This window comes from Sorex araneus, chromosome 9, assembly GCF_027595985.1.
Source record: "Sorex araneus isolate mSorAra2 chromosome 9, mSorAra2.pri, whole genome shotgun sequence".
Classification (NCBI taxonomy): Eukaryota; Metazoa; Chordata; class Mammalia; order Eulipotyphla; family Soricidae; genus Sorex; species Sorex araneus.
In genome coordinates, this window is record NC_073310.1 from 60,372,550 (window position 1) to 60,396,215 (window position 23,666).

The window sequence follows — 23,666 nt, forward strand, 5'->3', positions numbered from 1 at the left end:
TTTTAAGAAAGAGATAAATTACTTTACCTAAACATAAGAGGAAAATGAACACTGGTAGAAGATGAGGTTTAAAAAACTAATACTACAGAGACAAGCAAAGATGTCCATCAAACAGGCAGGGGAGTGAAGAAAGAAGTGGAGGAAGCCCCTTCCAAGGCTCTCACCTCTCCCTTCCCCCTTCACATAAGTCGCCTGCAACAGACATGTTTAGGCATGTCTCTACCAGCCAACTATAGTTAACTGGTCTGAAGATATCAATTCATTCAAGAAAAGTCAGCTAAAGTCCAACACTAGAAAGTTTTACTATATAATTAACATGTTATCTGAAAAAAATGTGTGATGACTCTTAACTCTTGTGCTGGAGGGATCTTTCCTGCCTGGGCTAAGGGAGAGAAAGGTGGTTGTCTGGAGAGAGATGACTGACAAGAAGAGGCACCGAGGAGGCAGTTCAAGCTCCCTCTCCTCAAGGCCCATAGAACTACCTGGAAGTTAGACTCTGTTGCCTATCTTCACGTCAAGAGAATCTTTGTGTCTTTACTATACCTCCTTCATATTTTTAAATTAAAGTAGAAATAACTAACTTGGAGAGGGTCTGGGAAAATGTCATGAGAATGATAATACAAAGTGAAAATGAAACCAGTGCAAAGACATTCAAGACAAACTTAGTCTCCTTCCGAAAGCTCTTTCCTGACTTTTCAATCCTCATTTAAAACTTTTTGTTTCCCCCTGTCTTCTGAGGGGACTTGCCAGACAGTCTGTGGCTTACTTGTATCAATTCCTGCAGAACATATTCTGTATTGAATACCCTTACTTTTTCCTTCAAGGAAATCCTCTGTTGGGTGTCCTTTGACCTTAGCAACCACCAATGGTTTCTTTTGTACTTTGATGTTCACATATTGATTGTGAGTATCTATAAAATAATGGCGTTTATGTGCAATTGGGGAACTGGATCAATGTAACACGGAACTATTGAACCTTCACTGACCTTCACTGCATAGTGTCTTGGGCATCAAGACATAGCAGATGAAAAGGAAGTATCCTGAATCTGACCCAGAGAGCCACAGAGGAAGGCGGGATCATTCATGAGAGCTTCACCTTCATCCTTTGCTGTCTTTCCTGCTTAGCTCTTTTGAGAGTGCTTATTTATTGAACTTTTCCTATTTTGAGGGGCACTTTTTCTTTGTGCCTGTAATTCAACTGCCTTAACTTTCTTTTTGAGATATAACTGACACATATTACTTTCATGTGTACAATATAATTAAATTTATTATAAAATGATCTCAATGAGCCTCGTTAATATCCATCACTATACAGGTACAATGATTTCTTTCTTGTAATAAGAACATAAAGATTTTATCTTTGTGACTTTCCACATACAACACACTATTATTAAGTATAGTCATCACATGGTATATGACATTGCCAAGACTTATTTCTTTGATAATTAGAATTTTGCACCTTCTTTTATTATTGAATCACCATGAGATACAGTTACAAAGCTTTCAAGTTTGAGTTTCAGTCATATAATGATTGAACACCCATCCCTCCACCAGTGCACGTTTTCCACTACCAATGTCTCCAGTATCCCACCCAACCCTAATCCCACCCCTCCCCCTGCCTCTATGGCAGACAGCTTTCTCCATACTTTCTCTACTTTTGGACATTATGGTTTGAAATACAGATACTGAGAGGCTATCACATTTGGTACTTTATCTACTTTCAGCACAAATCTCCCAACCCAAAATATCCCTCCAACCATCATCATCAACTCAGTTATCCCATCTCTATTCCAGCTGCCTTCTCCTCCAGCTCATGAGGCAGGCTGCCAACCCTGGAAAGATGAAGCCATGAAATTTACTTATAATTTACTTATAAGAGGATGGTCATGGAGAGTATCATGCTAAGTGAAATGAGTCAGAAAGATAGGGACAGACATAGAATGACTGAACTCATTTGTGGAATATAAAATAAATTAATATGAGACTGACACCCCAAAACAGTAGAGACAGGGCCAGGATTCTGCACCTTTAACCATATTCATGCATTTTGCCTCATCACATCCCTTGTCTTTTGCAAACATCAATGTGTTCTTATTTTCTCTTGTTTATTTATGGGATTTTTTTGTGTTTGGGGGCCACACCTGGCAGAGCTCAGGGTTTACTGGATCTGTGTTCATGGATCGCTCCCTGCAGGTATCTCAGTGAGGGTGATTGAACTGGGTCGGCTGCATGCAAAGCAAGTACCTTTTTTTTTTTTTTTTTGCTTTTTGGGTCATACCTGGCAGTGCACAGGGGTGGCTCTACACTCAGGAATCATCCCTGGCGGTACTCAGAGGACCATATGGGGTGCTGGGAATTGAACTCGACCTCGTGCAAGGAAAATGCCCTACCCGCTGTACTATTGCTCCAGCCCCTGCAAAGCAAATGCCTTACTGTATTTATCTCTGCTGCTCCTCATTGCTTTCTCTGTATCTAGAAGCTCTGTGTGTATGTGTGTGTGTATGTGTGTTTCATTTTTGTTTCTTAGATTCCACATGAGATAGTTCTGTATTTGTCTTTGTGAGACTTAATTACACAGCAAAATGTCCTCCAGGAATATCCCTGATGTTACAAATGGAAAAATGTCCTTTGTTTTTAGATCAAATGACATTCCATTGTATTTATATCCTACATTTTGTCTGTTCATTCATCCATGGATGAACACTTAGGTTGTGGTCATGTTTGGACTCTGCAGACAATGCTGCAATGAACATGGGGGGATCTTTCTCAGTTAGTATTTTCTTTTGCTTTGGGTGAATGACTAGAAATGGAATTTTTAGATCAGACATAGTTTTGTTTTTCCTTGAAGTTTTTAAATACCATTCTTTCAACAAGACTCCTTGCTTCCCACTCTATTCTCTTTTCTAGTAAACTGATACGGTTGTTGAAAATTTCCTTTATAAAAATTTTAAATACTTCAACTGCACAAATAGTACTTTATTATGCATGCTTTTGTTTCTATTATTGCTATATTACTCATTCACCTATATTTAGAAGTCTTGCTTCTACCGGTTTTTCCATAACTATTCTTCTTGGTGCTCATTCAAATATGAAGTTTTTCAAAACTCATGTATGCTTCTGGAAATATCCGACCATACATAGCAGAGAAGAAAGTTGGTTTCTGGATCTAGTTTAACATGTGAGTGTCTACATACCTATAAATAATATTGAAGCCTGTCTTCTGCCTTACCCAACTAGATGTAAATTTCTTTTTTTTTTTCACACCTGGCCATGCACAGGGGTTACTCCTGGCTCATGCACTCAGGAATTACTCCTGGCAGTGCTCAGGGAACCATATGGGATGCTGGGAATCAAACCCGGGTTGGCTGTGTGCAAGGCAAATGCCCTACCCGCTGTGCTATTGCTCTAGTCCCTAGATGTAAATTTCTTAATTTTTCACATCTACTGATTTTAAATATGCCTATAACTTGTATGTCTTAAATGTAGTTTTGTTAATATTTAAGGACGAAGAGCATACTTTTTAAACTGTATAGTGCAAAATAAAAATATATCATTAATAGCCCATTGACATGTGATAGAATATTAAATATTTCCTTGTCTAATATCCATGTCTACAATCAGGATAAACTCAAAAACATAGAAATGGTTTTGTTCTAAAATTTTACACAGAGAACAATATTCAAATAGTTTCTATAAATCTGTGCATCTATTCATTGTTTAGCCATTTTATTTATACCTTCTTATATCTTTTTATTTACACCTTTTATTTATAATTTGTCCTCCATTATATTAGACACTGCTATATATTATCAAGTGACTTATTAAAATAAATAAATTATAGTTTTTCCATTAGGCAAGATGCTTAATTACAATTTTTTATTATTATCTTTCTTTTTTCTTGTAATACCCACTTTTTAAACATTGTAAGAAATCTAAATGCAATCTTTAGAATACTCGGTTGACCAGAAATAAAGCTTTTTACCTAAACTGAGTGAAAAAGTTAAGTTTTAAGTTAAGCAATACAGATTTCTGATTATATATTTCTGCATTTGTGAATTTTCTGGAGAGCACTCACTGTTTTGCCATCTCCCAAGTTCATTGTGAATCCACAGTGTAAGCTACTAGAGATAGTCATTATCATCCAGCCACTATTTTCCACTCCAGATCAGTTATTGCTTAAAGGACACTGAGGAATTATATACACAATTTTTAAGAAGAGAATGAAAAGTGTGAAAACAGTTAATAATAAAAATTAAAGTATTTTCAGTTTCTATGAAAATAGACAATATACCAGACATTTCAAATTACAAAGTGCTGCTTCTTTTATTCCTTTGGTATTACTTCATTCCCATTTTATTTGGGGAATATGATGTGTTTTCTTCCATTTGAATTTAATTATGGTAGATACTGCACTGTTGTCCACCTAGAAGGTTTTTTGACTTCTGGAAACATTTTCCATTCCTAAAATTATTTCTACCATTTCTTTGACCTAAAATGGACTAATCTAGTAATCACATGATCTAGAGTTTTCAGTGAAAAAGGCAATATCTTATATTGGTGCAAGTCCACCCTGAGATCCCAGGTTTACCTGTATCTTGGGGAGAGTTCACAGAGAAATCTTAGAACTATAATACATTGAGCTTGGGATGAGAATAATTGGGTGGGTGTGGGGGGCAGGGGCAAGTCACAGTCAAGATGAGGGAATGTCAAAAGTCAAGAGAGGGGTATTGAATTGGGAAATGGAAAATCAGTAAAGCCAAACACTGTCACACACACACAATGCAGCTCTGCTAGAAGGAGATATGCACAGTTCTTTGCACAGGGCGCTCTGCATCATACACAACTGATTCAGTTTGTTGAGTATATAAAAATGGAGGAACGGAACAGCATCATCACATCTTAGAGCCTGATACAAAAAAGTGTGCCTTAGTATTTGTTGTTCATTTAGAATTTATAAATGAACTTAGATATTTCAGTATTTGCCATATCCCATGCATTTTCTACTCATTTTGTCCGAAGTAAACAGCTTAAATCTCGTAAGAGCTCTTTAACATGGAAGAAGATTATTACTATTTATAGATGAGTTATAATAATAAAAATGAAATTTATGTAGCTTGCCTAAAATTAAAAACAGAGATCAGGTTGGTGAACAACAATTTTCACACAAATGTCTTGTTGTGAAACTGGGCTTCTAACCACTGTCATAAATGCTATTTGGTACTAATAGTAAATTCAATAAATGCTAGCTGAATGATTGTACTTAATAAATAATATTTTGAATATTAAATGAGTAATAATTCACATTTAAAATGGGAAATTTTTGAATTATAATAATGGAAAATTTCTCTTCTATGAGATATCTTTCTATTTCTTGATTTTGTGTGTAGGAGAGTTTTTGCATTTTATGACTTTCTATGGTTTCTGTAAAAATTTTCTATGGTTTTTATAAAACCATTTTAAAATCAATTTTAATTAAACTGGGGATAGCAAATGTATGTGTTACTATTTTTCTATAAATAAGCTACTTTATTTATTGTTTTTGTATAAGGGATATGTGTTTCTTTATGTACCCCTGGTCATATCCAACAATATGCCTAATTTTTGTCTATAAAATATTATAAATTGACAGTAAATTGAATATGGTACCACTATGTATTTAGAATGCAAAGAAAGAAATTTAAAAGGGGACACACACACACACACACCACACACGTACATACACACACATGTATATATGTTTATGTTAGCCAGGTAATAATTATCTAAAAGTTGGAATATATAGAACTGTAAGATTTTGTATAAAAAATAAATATAATCTCAAGTAGCTTTCTGATTCTAATATATCGTAAATGACCAGTACATATATAATACATGAATAGATACACACATAGTAGTCATGTTTCCTTCGACAAGTTTCTTCCAAATTAACTTTAAACTTTATTGTCATTATTCCTCAAGTAAAAATCTGTGTAGATTCCAACATTGACAAGATCATGGGAAAAAACCAGGGTTGATCTACTAAGATCTTTTACTTTCTGAAAGACATAAATAAGCCTGTACTGAGATGACATGACCAATGATTATTTGAGTAGTGTCAAAACCCTAAAACTGGTTATGTGTCATTAGATTCTATATAAATCAATGCAAGAAGAATAGTTTCCTTTTCATATTGTCTGGTTCAATCAACTCAACTCATGCTGATATAGGCATTCTCTTTCCTCATATCTCCCTAACCTACTCAATTTTGATTCCACTTTCAGTAGTGATTTTATTTTGTTGTTCAGTTTCTGTTCTGTTTATGAACACCAGATGCTGTCCTGAAGATGAATCTTGGCGGAACCACTGTGAGCATTCACAAAATTGAGAACGTTCTACCCTGTAGACTGTGGACCCACTCAAGCTCGCTAGGCTTAACCTGCCAGTAGCAAACTGTTTTGTGTGGCACAACTAATGGATGCTTTCATAACCTTCTCATGATCTTACTCAGCAACATAAATATCACACTAGTCATGTGACAGGGTTGTGTCCTCATTATTTTTGTAGACTGGGTTTTGAAAGCACATAGTTTAACTAAACTGTATTCTCCACATGTTGCATGAATTATTGGCTGCAGTGTGCTCTAGCTGTCTAGTTTTATTTTTTAGTGAAACAATATCACTTTAATTGAAAGATATTTAGTTAGAGAAGTATGACGGGAGAGAATAAGAAAGATACTTGTTCAAAAGAAAATCTGGGCTTCTCCAGTCAGGGATAAAAGCCTGCTGTGACAGTTTTAATGTGGAAAAATCTAGAAGCTAGACTGTTTCCATCACCATCACAACCTACTCAAATTATTTATTTATAACTTACTATTTCCATACCATAATATTGGCCATAAAGATTGCAATTTAATTATTTTTGTATTTATGATGTAATGCAAGAACTATCATAAAATGTAGAATATTTTCATCATCTATAACTAAGTCTCATCTTCACCTGAAGTCACTACCTATCCCCATTCTTTCAGCCCTAAGTAACCACCAATCTACTTTTAAACTCTACACATCTGTTGTCCTGGACATTTCATATAAATGGTATCATATACTAGGTGGTCTTTTCTAATTAGAAGGATATAACAGGGATGCAAACATTAGGTTATTCTTTTCATATCTCCCTCTTAAATGGGATACAACAGAAATTCTTTAATCGGTTGTATGGCAAACTATCTGCCTATGATTTGAAACTGGCATTCTAATGGTTTTAAAGCATGACCAAGGAATATGGCGTGGTTACTAATAATGAATAACTATAATAATAAAATGTATGGTGAAAGTTTCACTATGTACCAAGAGTATTATAAGCATTTTTACATATGTTAGTATATTTAATAATCACACATATATCTGATGAAAGTATTATTAGACCAGACCCTTCTTATGGGAAAGGAAATCAACATACAATAAAATAGAGAAATCTGCCCAAGTTAATTAATAACAAAGTCCCTGATGTTATGTCTAGATTGTTTCTGATTCAAGAATGATTTTTTCTGAATATCTTTTTTTTATAGTACCTCTCTGATTTTTAGATATTTTCTCAAATATCATTCTCTTAGTTAAAAAAGACACACCAGGGGCCGGAGCAATAGCACAGCAGGTAGGGCATTTGTCTTGCATGTGGCCAACCTGGGTTCGATCTCTGGCATTCCATATGGTCCCAAGAACCATGAGAGGTAATTCCTGAATGCAGAGCCAGGAGTAACCCCTGAGCATCGCTGGGTGTGACCCGAAAAGCAAAAAAAAAAAAAAAAAAGAAGAAGACAGTAGAAAATAATGTTGGATAGCTTACATTCAAGCTTTTGTTACTTATATTTCACAGAACTGATGTTCTGTAGAAAGATAATTTAGATCGAAGAGAACAAAATCATTTAAAAAATTATAAACTTATCATTTTAAACCTTCTCATAATGCTCATTCCTAGCTTTTTATCTTAATGAAAGCATTACTAGAAAATTCTCATTGTTAGTGGAAGATTAGGTATTAAATGCCAATGGTTACCATTTTCTCAAGAGTAACTGATATACAATTAACAATATTCAACTATAACTAATCATGTATTGCCATTTTATTATGACATAGAAAGAACTACAGTATTAAAAATTGTATAATCAGAGAACATTAAAATATCATTCAATAAGTTAAACACTTGACTGAGTTAGACATATTAAAAACACTTATTAAAAATAAATAATGAAAAGAGTCATGAACTGACTATATGAAAGTTGGATTAACTGTTTTCATCTGCCTGAATCAACCCTTAAAATACTTATTCCATTTTACTTCAGGGATAAGGAATCTTTCTTTTTCAAGGACAGTTTCTTCCTTTCCATAACTAGTAAAAATGTTTTGAAGAATTTTTTTCCATTTCAGTTGTCAGAAACATTTACAGATTGAGCAATAAAGTAATAGAAGTTTAACAGGTAACTATGAAAGTTATTAGAAGTGAGATGAAGAAGCAAAATCTCAAAAAGCACACTAGAAACACCATCTGCCCTTCTATATACATTGTAGTGCTATTGACAATAGCCAGAATCTGGAGTCAACCTGAGTGCCTGAGAACAGATGAATGAATAAAGAAACTATGGTACATCTACACAATGGAATACCACACAGGAAAAATAAGGTCATGAAATTTGCCTATAAATGGATGTATTTGGAGAGTATCATTCTGAGTAAAATGAGTCAGAAGGAGAGGGACAAATAAAGAATGACTGGATTTATTTGTGGGATATAAAAAAGTATGAAAATAATATCCAAAACCAGGAAAAATGATCCAGAAGAACTCAATGATTGAAAATTACCACAAGGGTGTGGAGGGTGGACGGTAGTTAAAATAGAGGAGGGACCACTAACACAACATTAGTTGGAAATGATCACCTTGGACAAGAACTGAGTGTTGAAAATAGGTAAAAGGTTATACATGATAACCTTTCAGCATCTGTGTTGCAAACTGTAACACCTAAAATGAGAGAAAGAGAAAGAGAATAAAGGTGCCTGCCATAGAGGGAGATGGGGTTGGGAGGTGGTTTGGATGGGTGGGAGAGAAATTGGGGACACTGGTGCTAGGAAATTACACTGGTTGGAGGGATGGATGTTGGAGTATTGTATGACTGAAATCTAATCATCAACAGCTTTGCAACACTCTATCTCATGGTGATTCAATAAAAATGAAAGGAAGGAAGGAAGGAAGGAAGGAAGGAAGGAAGGAAGGAAGGAAGGAAGGAAGGAAGGAAGGAAGGAAGGAAGGAAGGAAGGAAGGGAGGGAGGGAGGGAGGGAGGGAGGGAGGGAGGGAGGGAGGGAGGGAGGGAGGGAGGGAAGGCTTATTTCTAAAGTACTTTGAAGTGGTCAGACCATATCTTCTAATATTTTCTAGGCTTTTTTCTCCCAAAACATCTCTAAGGAAAATTCTTCACATAGACAAGGGAAAGAAACCCTGACCAAGATTATCTGGAGACTAACCGAGGCTGAGTTCGTGTAACACAGAGGTTACTGGGTAACTCTCCTTCCGTAGAAGCCTCGGCTGGATGGGGTGGTAAACTTTAAAGGATAATTAATCAGCAGACTCCTTCAAACAGTACTGATCATAAAAAGAACAGAAGCTATCTTATCTCAAAACACCAGTCACAATTTTTAGCTCTCTCCGTAAAGTGATATTTTAATACAAGAGTAACAAAAAATTAAACAGCATTCGTTTTTAGCTCTGCAGTCTAGGGAATTACCAACAAGTCAATGCATTTAGAAACCATGGAAGACACAGCTTCTGTTGGCAACATGTATCACTTTGGTATTTTGGAAGTCAGAAAGAACTTTGCCAACTGTGAAGTTGTACAATGATTTATAATCATTTTTGACATTTCCTGTCTTTCTAAAGAAAAATCTAGTGTAGAAGTATTTTACATTTAAAAGTATGATAAATGATAGTATGTTACTCTTCACTTGCTAGAGCAGCATTTCAAATTGCCTAAACATAGTTCTCAACTCAAATTTGGCTTGAATTATACCTGGTTGAATCTATTTTTCAAATAGCCATTAACTGTCAGATGTCTATCCCTATCTATGTTGTATATTTCTATTTGGTTTAAATTGAAAAAATAAATTGAGAGAATGGTTCTGCACATTGGAAATGAGATGGTATAAAGGGAGGGGGAGTTGCAACTTAAGTACAGAGCTATTTTACCAACTTACATGCTTATCCGAATAGTTAAGAAGTTGCCTTTTTCACTTGGTTTTTGCACGCACAAAAGATTTTATGAATATTTTACAAATGTTAAACACAGATAAAATAATAAGATAATAAATGTGCTTCTAAATGGAAATGCTTTCTAGAAACTTACCAGTCATGCAGTCTTTGAATTCAATGTCATCAATTGCAGCTCCTCCCCCGAGGTCTCTAGTTCTGATCCCTTGAATTATGACTTCAAAATTCCTCAACTTTCCCAGCAGCACAACTGCCTTTTGCCAGTGATTGTGAGAATCTTGCTCACTTTCTTGCCATACTTTAGATAGTCCTTTCTTGGTCTGAAGGATAAAAAGTTTGTATTAGGGAAAGAATTTCACATGAAATAAGAAAATAAAGTCATTTTGAACAGAAAGAATTAGTGAGTGAAAACTGATATAAGTAACAATGAAACCAATATGCATACTTACAAATAATCTAAGTAACATATATGGAAATATAACAGGGTTGAAATGAAGGCTTTTCGGAAAATTCCCTTACTTTGGTGGATATGGTAGAGGAAGTGTGAAGAGAACTGAGCATGGTGGAAAAGAAATTCGATGGATACATGACTGAATTACATTGAGTGTTTATTCTCACAAAATTATTACTATATGATCATTAATTATGTTTACATTCCAAATTTATTCCATTGTAGAAGGAAAATAATTTTGTAAATGAGTTATGCAAATGCCTCCTCTAAATGTCTATAATCATTCAACATTCTAATATACATTAAGTTCAAGGACATAGCTAAATAAAGGAGCAAATAAAAATGAGTACTGTCATGAAACTGACAATAAGAAACCAACTGAGCATAAAGGTAAGGCCTAAATAAATAATGTATAATTTGCATTTTGTTGTTCTAGGCTTAGTTGCTCTTGATAATTAGGAATTTCAGGAAACTATGATGATGGATATAGAGCAAATAAAGAGCACATTATACATATATACACAGAAATGCAAATGCATGCATAGCATTATATTTGTTTTTAGTCTAAAATAATGAATATTTTTAGAGTCCAGTATGTATTCTCCTGCTGAATTTACAGGTTGAATATCTTCTCAAAAGATCAGTATCAAAACAGAGAACGGGAGTATTTAGCAAAGAATATCCAGAAAATCAAACGAAATGTTTCAACAGTATCATAGCATACAACTTTAAAACTCCTGTTTAACACTTTTTAATACGTAGGCTACAGAAAGGTAAAGAGAACTATTTGATGAAGTTCCCTGAAAATGCAATAATCTTATTTTCATACTCTTAAGGAAATTATGCTAATAAACTTGGCTGGCAACTCTTGTGTTGAGAGAGACATAGGGACAATCAAGTGGTTCTTTCCGTGTGAAATTACAGAGAAGCTGGAACTACATATCAGGTACTCTAAAATTAATTTTGCAAAAGGAGTTAATCACCTATGGATAGATCTTTCAAGATCCCTTTTAAGACAACAACAAAAGTAAAATCAGACACACTTGGTATTTTTGCATTAAAGGAGATAGAAATTCACACCTAATTAATGGAATTTCACATCTTTCTGAGAACTTAGAGAACTCTTTTTCAAGGTTAGTCTTTCTCAGTGGTGTCTAAGTTGCTTGGATTCAAGGCAGTAATTATTTAAAGATTAAAGTAGAGGTAGTTTGTCTGACACTTTGAAATGTACCAGGTATGAGATTGATAAAATTCTGTATTAATTTACAAACATAAATAACAGTATTTCTTTTCCTAAGCAACTCCGATTGCTCCTAGGATCACTCATTAACTATGCCAAATTTCTGATTTTTCAACAAAGAAAATCAAAGAAGCTTATGTGGACACTGTAATCAAGATTATTATTGTTTAGTTCTTATAACTGCCCTTTCCTATTAAAAAAAGATACTTGTATGCCATTTATATGATAAGAAATAAAATAAGTAAACGTTTTGACAGTCAATATGTATCCTCCTAATTATTGCAAGATTTTTGTAGAGCATCATCTTAATTAATATATTTGCTACGCTCTTGGGATACAACAGTTATAATCTTCTCTCTAAAATAACCAAAAGTATCCATACAAATTTTCAATGGAAACTGATGTGTTTACTAACATTTATCCTCTCATTCATTTAACCTGACACTACTTGGGTTCAAAGCTCACCTCATACTATGTTAGATACCAGGGACTAAACAGTCAAAGGAAAATGTGGTTACATATCACTCTCTAAATTTTGATTACACACACTCAAACATATAGGTTTACATAATTATTTTATTTACTTAAAATTATTATTTTATTTCTATTCAATTAAGGGAGAAAATAATTTTTACTTCAATTCATGATTCTACTACTGATGTTGCATGATTTTACTACTTTATGTGAATATCAAGGCAATAAAATAAAAAGTAATTAGGGGAGAAGACGATGGGGGGAGTAATAAATAGAAAATGAACTTGAAATGACATAAGGGCAGCAATGAAGGGTCTTAGGCACTTTGATGATGATTAATGTGCTTGTAACTTTTTTATGTCAAAAACAAATACCACTGGGGCTGGAGCAATAGTACAGCTGGTATGGCGTTTGCCTTGCAGGCGGCCAACCTGGGTTCGATTCCCAGCATCCCATATGGTCCCCTGAGCACCACCAGGGGTAATTCCTGAGTGCAGAGCCAGGAGTGACCCCTGTGCATCGCCAGGTGTGACCCCAAAAAAGCAAAAAAAAAAAACAAAAACAAATACTATTTCTATGGCAACATAGTCAAACCAATATAGCTTTTAATTTAAAAAAGAGGAAAAAAGTCACAATGATAATATTTCAAAATAAACATTAAATAAAATGTTTAAATCATAGGATACTAAAGAAATACTTTCTTTTTATAACTTAATCTTTCCCAAAATTTCTCATAGCTCTCATAGTGTACGCTGGTTGATCTCTTTATTTATAGATTACATATTTGCTTTGACTGACTTCATACTTTATGCCTATTTTTAAATTTTTTTTTTATTTTTTTTTAATTTATTTATTTTTAATTAGAGAATCACCGTGAGGGTACAGTTACAGATTTATACACTTTTGTGCTTATACTTACCTCATACAAAGTTCGGGAACCCATCCCTTCACCAGTGCCCATTCTCCACCACCCGTAAACCCAGTGTCCCTCCCACCCTCCCCAATCCCATCTCCCCCCCACCCCACCCTGCCACTGTGGCAAGGCATTCCCTTCTGTTTTCTCTCTCTAATTAGCTGTTGTGGTTTGCAATAAAGGTGTTGAGTGGCCGCTGTGCTCAGTCTCTAGCCCTCATTCAGCCCGCAACTCCCTTCTCCCACATGGCCTTCGACTACAATGTAGTTGGTGATCGCTTCTCTGAGTTGACCTTTCCCTGGAACGTGAGGCCAGCCTCGAAGCCATGGAGTCAACCTCCTGGTACTTATTTCTACAGTTCTTGGGTGTTAGTCTCCCACTCTGTTATTCTATATACCATAGATGAGTGCAATCTTTCTATGTCTGTCTCTCTCTTTCTGACTCATTTCACTCAGCATGAAACTTTTCATGCCCATCCACTTAACTACAAAATTCTTGACCTCCTTTTTTCTAACAGCTGCATAGTATTCCATTGTATAGATGTACCAAAGTTTCCTCAATCAGTCATCCGTTCTGGGGCATTCGGGTTTTTTCCAGATTCTGGCTATTGTAAACAGTGCTGCGATGAACATACATGTGCAGATGTTGTTTCGGCCTATTTTTAATTTTGAATCATACAGAAATACCTTTTAATGTTTACTACATAACATTTTAGCTTTTACAATCTTTTCAGATAGAGCCATTTCAAATTGAAGATATAGACTAAAAAAGTTTAGTCACTTAAAACTCAGTTTCATATTTTTGTAGTAAGTATATAAAATTTCCTTAAATTCCTAGTGAATTTTCCAAAACCAATTGATCAATAATTCTTCCTGACTGATACTTGGCTCTATTTTGAATCTGGTCCTAGACTTTGCATATCAAGCTCTGATTTATATTTCTCCATCAACTTCACCACTTGAATCACTTGTAGTCCCGTTGATCTTCTATTTGCTCGAGTGGGCACCAGTAATGTCGCCATTTGTCCCTGTCACTTGCTAGTGCAGCCCAATGATATCTGCTTGCTCCGGGAACACGAAGAGCCTCAAACCATTCATTCAGGGATTTGACGAAAAAAATCTGACCATCTAGTTGGTGGGAGGCCATGCAGTTTTCTGACGTCCCATGGAATCCAGTCAGTAACAGCTCTAGTCCAGTGGTCACCTTTGAATCGCATTACATGACCGGCCCATCTGATTTTTGATGCCGTGGCAAATGAGACAGCATCCCTGATTCTTGACCGTCGACGGAGGTCAGAACACCAGATTCCTTCTCTCACTTGAATGAGATGTGATACTCTTAGCATAGCTCTTTCGATTCCTCTTTGGGATACCCTAACAGAGTTCTCACCCTGTTTACGTAGGGCCCAGGTCTCTGAGGCATATGTTAGTGCAGGAAGAACAGTGAAATCAAAAAGATGTGCCCAGAGTCAGAGGTTCTTTGGTTCTTTGTCCTCTTAACCACTTCTTCGATGCTCTTGAAGGCATTCCACGCTGCTCTCTTCCTCCTGCAGTTCTGGCGCCAAGTCATTCCTCATGTTGATTTCTCGCCCCAGGTACACATAGCTGCTGCATTCAGAGATGTTCATTCCACTGAGAGCAAATGGAGCTTCAGGGACTAGTTCGTTTTTCATGAGCATCGTCTTGGTGATATTCAGCTGCAATCTGACCTTTCCACACTCGTGGTCGAAGTCAGCCAGCATTTGTGCCGCTTGACTAATGTTTGGCATTATGAGAACGATGTTATCAGCAAAGCGGAGGTGGTGTAATTGCCAACCATCTATCTTCATTCCCATTCCTTCCCATTCCAGTCATCGCATGATGTTCTCGAGGGCAGCACTGAAGAGTTTCGGTGAAATGGTATCACCCTGCCGAACCCCTCTCTTTACATCAATGATCACTTCTTTGTAGAATGGTGAGATCCTGGTGGTGAATCCACAATACAGCTTGCGGAGGATTTTAATATACTGAGTTTGAACTCCCTGTTTGACTAGGGCTTTGATGACTGCTTCAGTCTCAACAGAATCAAAGGCCTTCTTTAAGTCGATGAACGTTAGACAGAGCGGCATCTTGAACTCTCTCGAAACTTCAATGAGTTTGGTTACTGTGTGGATATGGTCTATCGTGCTGAATCCCCTTCGGAACCCAGCTTGCTCGCATGGTTGTCCTTCATCTAGTGTTCTGCCTATTCTATTCAGGATGACACGAGTGAACAGCTTGTAGACGACAGACAGCAGGCAGATTGGGCGATGGTTGCGGATGTCATGGATGTCTCCCTTCTTGTACAACAGAACGGTCCTACTGGTTTTCCACTGGGATGGAACCTTGCATTCAACAGGTAGTGTGTGAAGAGTCGGGCCAGTGTACTGATGAGTACTGGCGGCAGATTCTTCAGGTGTTTGGGTCTGACCTTATCCGGACCAGGTGCTGTTCGCGTCTTTACCAGCGAAATGGTGTGTCGGATTTCAGAAGGGAGAACATTGGGAACGACATATCCATCCTGCGGAATTTGGTATATGGGCAGGTGGACATGGCTGTCAAAGAGATCCGAGTAGAAATCGTGAATAATCCTCTCCATTGCCTTTCTGGAGGATGTGATGGATCTATCGGGATGTTGGAGGGCAGTCATCTTGGTCTTGTAGTTGGCGAAGGACAGGCGAGCCTTGCGAATACTTTTCCTGGCTTCTGCTGCACTGGCCAACACTGCTGCTCTTTTCTCTTTGAGGTCTTCCTTTATTGCATCCCTGCACAGCTTTGTGAGCTCAGCTGTTAGCTTGTGGTTGCCTGAGGCTCGCGCCAAACCATGTTAACGAACGAGCTCGAGAGTTTCCGAAGACAGGCGTCTGTTTGTGGCTTTCCCACTCTCAGCATTCTTCGCACAGACATGGAGGTGCTGAACCAGTTGATTGTATTCCTCATCAATGTTGTCAAGGACGGTATCTTCCCACGTTGCTGCAATCGTGCCAAAGAGCTGCTGGTTCGTGGTCATTCTGGGAGTTGCCTTCTTAGATTTAAATTTTTCAGACCTTTCTCCTCACTCTGTGAAGTAGAATTTTGAACGAAGGAAACAGTGGTTCGATCCCATTTGGAATTTTGGGACAGCAGCGACATCGGTCAGGCAAAACCTTGGATTGAATATGATGTGATCAATTTCATTGTGGAACTGAAATTTTCTTTATATTTTCTTCTTCTTTATTCTAGTGAACTTTTCTGCATTCTTCCATCTAAGAACAACTAACCCCCTGGATATTACTTGGGGGAGGGGTGGGTCACATCCAACAATGCTTAAGGCTTATTCCTGTATGTATACTCAGGAACTCTACTTTTTTTTTTTCATTGAATCACATATGTGAGCTACGAAGGTGTTCAGGAATTGGTTTCAGTCATATAATGTTCCATCACCAGTCCCTTCACCAGTATCACTTCCTACCACTAATGTCCCAGTTTCTCTCCCACACCTTTCCCCCAGACTGTCTCTATGACAGACAGTTTTCTTCTCTCTCTCTCTCTCTCTCTCTCTCTCTCTCTCTCTCTCTCTCACTCGATGCTCTTACTCTATCTCCTTTCTCTTATCCCTCTCCTCTCCCTCCTCTCCCTCTCTACCTTACTCTTGACAGCATCACTTCTGGAAGTTCTCAGAGAAACATACAGGGAGCCAAGGATCAGCCATACATACAAAGCAAAACCTTAACCCCTGTACAATCTCTTGGTTCCCTGACATTCCATATGTTATTACATAACTGTAAGAGGACTCGGAATCGAAGTAGCGAGAAAGCAGACTAGCTGAACCTTTCAAGAACCTAGGAATCACAAACTTCTCATAATTTTATGCATCATATATTCCCAATGGAATGAGAATAGGACTATGTGAAAATCCAAGAATCACAGACTACTTTCTATAACCAAAAGTCCAGAATAGGAGAAGTCTAATGATAAAGAAAACATTTTGATAATAAATGTTATATATCAGTCAAATACCACAGGCTACCAACATGCTCAAACACCATCTCCAACAGCAAAGATTGAGCAGAAACTCTAGACTTCACACACATTATACCCAATGCCCCATGACACTTCCTAAGACATTTTTGTGATGAATAGCCAAGAGAAGTTGCCACCAGTAAATATACACTAAGGAAACTATTAAAGAGACACCTTTAAACAGAAAGGGAATGATAAAAGAATGCAACTTAGTACAACAGGAGAGAAAAAATGAGGCAAAAAATAAAATCTGATGTGGTCCCTATTTACTTGATTTTCGTTTTGAATCACATTCTTTCCTTTCAGATCTTTTTCCCTTTTTCTTATTGGAACTACCCTCCAAGCTCCAGTGGGCTGTGTACTCTCCCTCTTAGCACCTGTCTGTATAATGTTCCCTTTCCTCTCCCTTACAACTTCATGAACATGTCCCTGGAATCATGATATCCTCACGGAAATCTTCATTGACCTTCTCAGCTACAGGTTCGTCCCCTCTGACAGCACAAAATACTTCTCTTTCAGAGACCTTGTCACACTTAGGGTGTGTGAAACCCAGAGATTGTCCACCTCTGGATCTCCCCTACAAAACAGAGCACAGAATGAGGGGTCAAATCAGCATTTGTTTAATTAAATAATTCCCACTTAATTTCAAGTCAGTGGGTTAAGATTATGTACACACTTGGCAGCCACACTAACAAACAGCCCCCAGCCTCGTGTAATCCCACCAACGGCCAACATCCAGAGACTATAAAACCAAGCTCCCAGAAAAGAGCGATGCAGAGTCTCTTACCTCCTGCACCTGGCTGTCTTCACTTGGGCACTTCGAAGGGAACGAGTTGCCTTTCTCTCCCCACCCTAAGCAGAGCCTTGACAGTTGAAGACCTCCAGAACCCAGCCACAGCCACGCTCAAGGCCACTCTCCACACGTTTGGACAAGCCTCACGCATGAAGGGACCAGCAGAGAAACCCAGGTGTGAGGGGCCCAGGGCTGATATCTCCAAGCCTGCTTGGATCGGGACTGAGCCTTCTCCATCCAAACCCCGCTTTCCAGTAGCTCGGCAGCCACACTCACAAACTGCCCCCAGTGCCGTGTAATCCCACCAATGGCCAACATCCAGATACTATAAGACTGGTATAGTCTCGAAAGTACACGACCGCAGAGCGGCCACACAACATCTAATAACCTTGTTCTCTCTCTTGGAGAACCTGACAAGCTACCAAGAGTCTCTTGCCTGCACGGGAGAGCCTGGCAAGCTCCCCATGGTGTATTCATATCCCAAATACAGTAAAAGATATGTACATGCCTCTCTGAGACCCGGCAAGATACCGAGAGTATCCCACCCTCACGTCAGAGCCTGGCAAGCTACACGTGGCATATTCGATATGCCAAAAACCGTAATGATAGGTCTCATTCCCTTGACCCTGAAAGAGCCCCCAATCATTGAGAAAGATGAGTAAGGAGAGGCTGCTAAAATCTCAGGGCTGAGTGGAATAGAGACGTTACTAGTGCTCGCTTGAGTAAATCAATGAACAAGGAGAAGACAGTGATACAGTGATACATTCTTGGCAATACTGGCTGAAAATTGACTCAGAGTTTCCATATAAAATTGTAGCTGAGTCATGTGAGGTAGGGGCCTGATACATTAATGGTGTAGAAGTGAGGTATAGGTATATATCCAAACTACAGTGGTCACTGCAGCATAAGATCCCAAATAATTAAATGTTAAAAATCGTCTGTTAAGAAGGCAGGTTACGGACAGTGGGAGGATAACCTGGAGATATCTGCTGACACGGGGCCTGGGGTTGGTGGTGCAACACGGTATGGCTGAAACTCTATGATAGACTTTTTTAAAATAAACCATAGTGCCTAAATTAAAAAAATTATTAATTGAAAAAAAATTTGACTGGACTTTGGATTCTTGATGTGATACAGGTAAAACCCAATTTCAGTGGATTAAATATCCACTTATCATAATAAAGATTTCAAAACTCATTAATGGATGTGTCCAAAACACTGAGGTACTGCACTCATGTAGACCATTTTTCTGATCTGTAATATAATTAATTGCTCAAAAATATTAGGTGATTAAAAGAGAATAAGAATTTTCTATTATAAAAGTAGGTCATGGAACTCACTGTTTGGACAAAGTTACATTCAAAGTGATTCCTGCAAGGTTATTACTGTATGCTTTCTTCTAGAAAAGGCTCAGTAACCCAATTAAAATCCCCAATTTATGACAGCCAAGGTAAATTTCCTCTTAGTGGTTGATGTCTGACTTCTACTGTTTTTCACACTACATTTGGTTCTTGAAGGAGAAAAACATTCATATTGTTGAACATAGAAGAACAATGGGAAAAATAACAATGAGAAGACCTTAGAAATGTCTGAAAGGAAGACTAATAAGAGGAGGCAGCAAAGATTAGAGAAAAATGCCAGTCGTGAGTGACAGTATCTTTCCCTTGGCACACTGCCGTTCATGAGTGTGGATAGCCCATTCAGTACAAACCAAATATAATATTATGAGTAAAGTATGAAACATAATCCAGCTAATGAAAACTAAAATAAGTGTACAAGTATGAACGGACAAATGTTCAAATAAACAGGAAATCTCAAGTGAAAATCCTTGAAAGAGAACTGTATCAATTTATCTTCCGGAAGGGACATTGGGATACATTGTAACAAAGCAGAGACACAAAATTTTCAGTGAAGTACCTCTCGGGGGCCTGAGCAATAGCACAGCAGGTGGAGTGTTTGCCTTGCACACGGCTGACCGGGGTTCGATCCTGGGCATCCCATATGGTCCCCCAAACACTGCCAGGAGTAATTCCTGAGTGTAGAGCCAGGAGTAACCCCTGAGCATCGCCAGATGTGACGCAAAAAGCAAATAAATAAATAAATAAAATTAATGTGTCCTGAAAAAATCTTTAAAAAATAATAATAAAATAAAATAAAAAGTAACTCTCAATATGAAATACCCCCAAAGCTAATAACTTCTAACAGTGAAGAAGAAAGAAAGTGTACAAAGGGGTTGTTACTCAGAAAAGTATATACTATGTATTTGAAAGAGAATTTACATATTTTCTGACATAAATAAATTTCTGAGATTCATGAAAATGGAAATTGTATTATTTAAAAAACAGTCAAATATCCAAATGTTCGCTCTCAAAATATATTAATGAAAGAAAAAGCATGTTGATAAGACATAATAACAGCTGGGAATTGTCAAAAGCAAAAGACCTAAGTTTGGCTATTAATTTATACTAAATGAGAAAATGAGCAATAGTTTATTAATTAAAGATTAAAACCTCCGAATGGGAAAAATTAATTTTTATTCATTCTTCTACTTACTCAGTCCATAAATTAAGTCTAAATTTGTCTCCCTTCTACTTGCTGGTAAAATGTTACAATGGTAAAAACACAGTGAAAATTTAGGTTGCTTTATTTAAACTTAAAGGTTTTCATGTGCTAACTACATTTTAATATTCTCAAATGCAAGTAAGGGAAAATAATGAAAAATGAATATACATTAACCACATAAGTGTTGCATTTTTAACTTACATTAATTAATACAAGATATCTTTTATGAGCAAATAACTAAGCTTGGTTGAGATCAAGAAGAAAAAATAAATTATGATAGAAGGGAGTCACAAATATGGAAAAAATGATATAATAACTACTGTATCTGTGTGAGAACAAATACATTAAATTAAATTATATTATTTGTAAATTGTATAGTATTTTGGCTGTTTCCACTGAGAGAAAGGACCTGTGTCACACTAGTCAGACATAATAAAGAAAATGGCGCTGAAAGTAGACTATGGGTCAAACACAATGGCCACTCAATACCTCTGTTGCAAACCACAGCACCCAAAAGGAGAGAGAACAGAAGGGAATCCCCTGCCACAGAGGTAGGGCGGAGAATGGGCACTGGTGGAAGGATGGGTAATGGAGCACTGTATGATTGAAATACAAGCACGAAAGTTTGTAAGTCTATAACTGTACCTTACAGTGATTCACTAATAAAGAATAAAAAAAGAGAATGGCACTTGAATTGGACTTTGAAAATCAAACTATATTTTTTGATATAAAAATATCACACACTTGGTGATATTTTTCAAGATATCTTGAAAAATATCACCAAGTGTGTAAAGCAAATGAGAATATCCAATGCAATAGAATATATGATTAAAGTCACTGAGATATAGATGTATTTAAATATTTCAGAGCCCTGAATAATCTAATGTGGTTGGAATGCCCAAAAATGAGTTAAGATTCGAAGGGGTGAGCATTACGCATAGGGACAAAGGACACAATATAGAAAACAATCTTAATTTCATACTAAGGATTTATGTCTCCTGTAGCCTATAAGGGAAGTCACTGAGAACTACCCAGTAAGTTCAATCCAGTAAGTTCAAATTGGAACAACTTTACCAATTCAGTTTTAGGAAGAGCAAATTATTAGAAGAAAGCTAAAAATAATAGGTAGCATGGATTAATGATAATTAATATAAGAGGAATAGTGAGGGAAAAAATAAATGCAAATACAATGAACTAGGGTAAATTTGATGCCTTCAAGAAGTTGTGAAATTTGGAGAAAATGTTGAAGGTATTGCCTTTGAATAAGTGGGAGACTTGCAAGGCTATGTTGATGAATCTAGTTGAAAATAACTATAACAATTTCATAGTTGAATAGATCAACGTAATTACATGGGTTTCTCAGTAGCACCAAATAAAGTAATGGAAATCAGAGAATGCTAAACACAGGAAAGTAAACTCTGTAGGGTAGAGCTGTAAAATTTGGGGCCTATAACATTTATCCGAAGACATTAAATGCTTTATGTCCTGGTTTTTCATATAGCATGCCTCTGAAAAATCTGTAACATCACTCTTAACTTTGGCTTAATTTTTCCTAGCTATAAAATGAAAAACAGCAATAGTCATCCACAGATTTTTAATTAATATAAGATATATTTTAATTTATATTTTTTCAAATTTTAGAATATTATTGTGGTACATATATAATGTGTTAGGTATCAACCCATTGTTTTCAGTATCAATTCCATAATAAAATAGCCAAATATATCTGTAGTAAAAAATGCTACCTGTATTACTGGGAAAAGCTTTACGAAAATTTTCATATTAGTTTGTATCAATTTCTGATGTTAACATTTTAGTAAAACTTTTCAAAACTTTTGGATTCTTTACTTATGGTAAGGGAAGTGTGTGGGTCTCATATGATTGTGAAGTGAAGAACAACAACTATTTTTGGCGGACACTTGGTATCTCTTAACATGAGGTGGAATGGAGAGATGTAAAGGAAAAGCCATGCAGCAGAACAAGGAGGATTGGGAATACTTCAGGTGAAGTAGAAAAGAAGCAAGAAGGCTTAGCTTAGTAATGCCTGATAGAGTAGAATGGCCAGAAATTAGAATTTTGTCATTAAATGATTCAGAGTTATAAAAATTTCTGGTATGGACTTTTTGAGTAGTTGAATAGTCAGTTTAGAGAGAAGGAACAACTAGATGACAGGTAAACACGAAGCAGGGGTATTTTAACCCAATCTGGAGCACACAGTGATAACATGAAAAAACAGATTCCCAGAACCTCCTAATCTCCAGCACTGCATCACCCAGGTTCTCTCCCCTGCACTCTGCCCAATGAGAGGTAAATTATAACATGAGATCATTTATTTGCAGGAAGTGGGGACACTAATCTAGAATGGTTGACGCTGGTCAGAGTTTCTTGACAGGCCAGATGTATTTACAGCTCTAGATAATTCTAGCCTAGGAAATAACTACAAGTAACTTGATATTTGGTCGGCTTTCAGGTGTGTATAGCACTGTAGCACTGTCGTCCCATTATTCATCGATTTGCTGAAGCGGGCACCAGTAACGTCTCCATTGTGAGACTTGTTACTGTTTTTGACATATCAAATATGCCACAGGTAGCCTGCCAGGCTCTGCCGTGTGGGTGGGATACTCTCAGTAGCTTGCCGGGCTCTCCGAGAGGGATGGAGTTACCAAAACTTATGGGATACAGCAAAAGCTGTGTTAAGACGAAAGTTTATAGTTCTACAAGCATTCCTCAGGAAGAAAGAGCAAGCCCACAAGTAACCTAGTTTCACAGCTTAAGAGCTTGGAGAATGACCAACAAAAGGAGCCCAACCCAAACCGGAGGAAGGAAACAATAAAACTCAGAGCAGATGTTAATGAGATGGAAACCCAAATAATAATCTGAAAGATCAATGAAACCAAGAGCTGGTTCTTTGAGAAAATAAACAAAATTGATAAGCCTCTAGCAAGACTCACAAAGAAATGGAGAGAGGAAACCCTAATAAA

At 36.9% G+C, this 23,666-nt stretch overlaps 1 protein-coding gene across 1 annotated transcript in view; it reads right to left on the minus strand.

Moving 5' to 3' along the window:
- MALRD1 (MAM and LDL receptor class A domain containing 1) overlaps nt 1–23,666 on the minus strand; it is a 590,643-nt gene that overhangs the window by 227,825 nt on the left and 339,152 nt on the right. Inside the window, exon 29 of the mRNA XM_012931979.2 lies at nt 10,370–10,553. Within this exon, the coding sequence (XP_012787433.2) occupies nt 10,370–10,553 (184 nt within the window). The remainder of the gene's footprint in view (nt 1–10,369; nt 10,554–23,666) is intronic.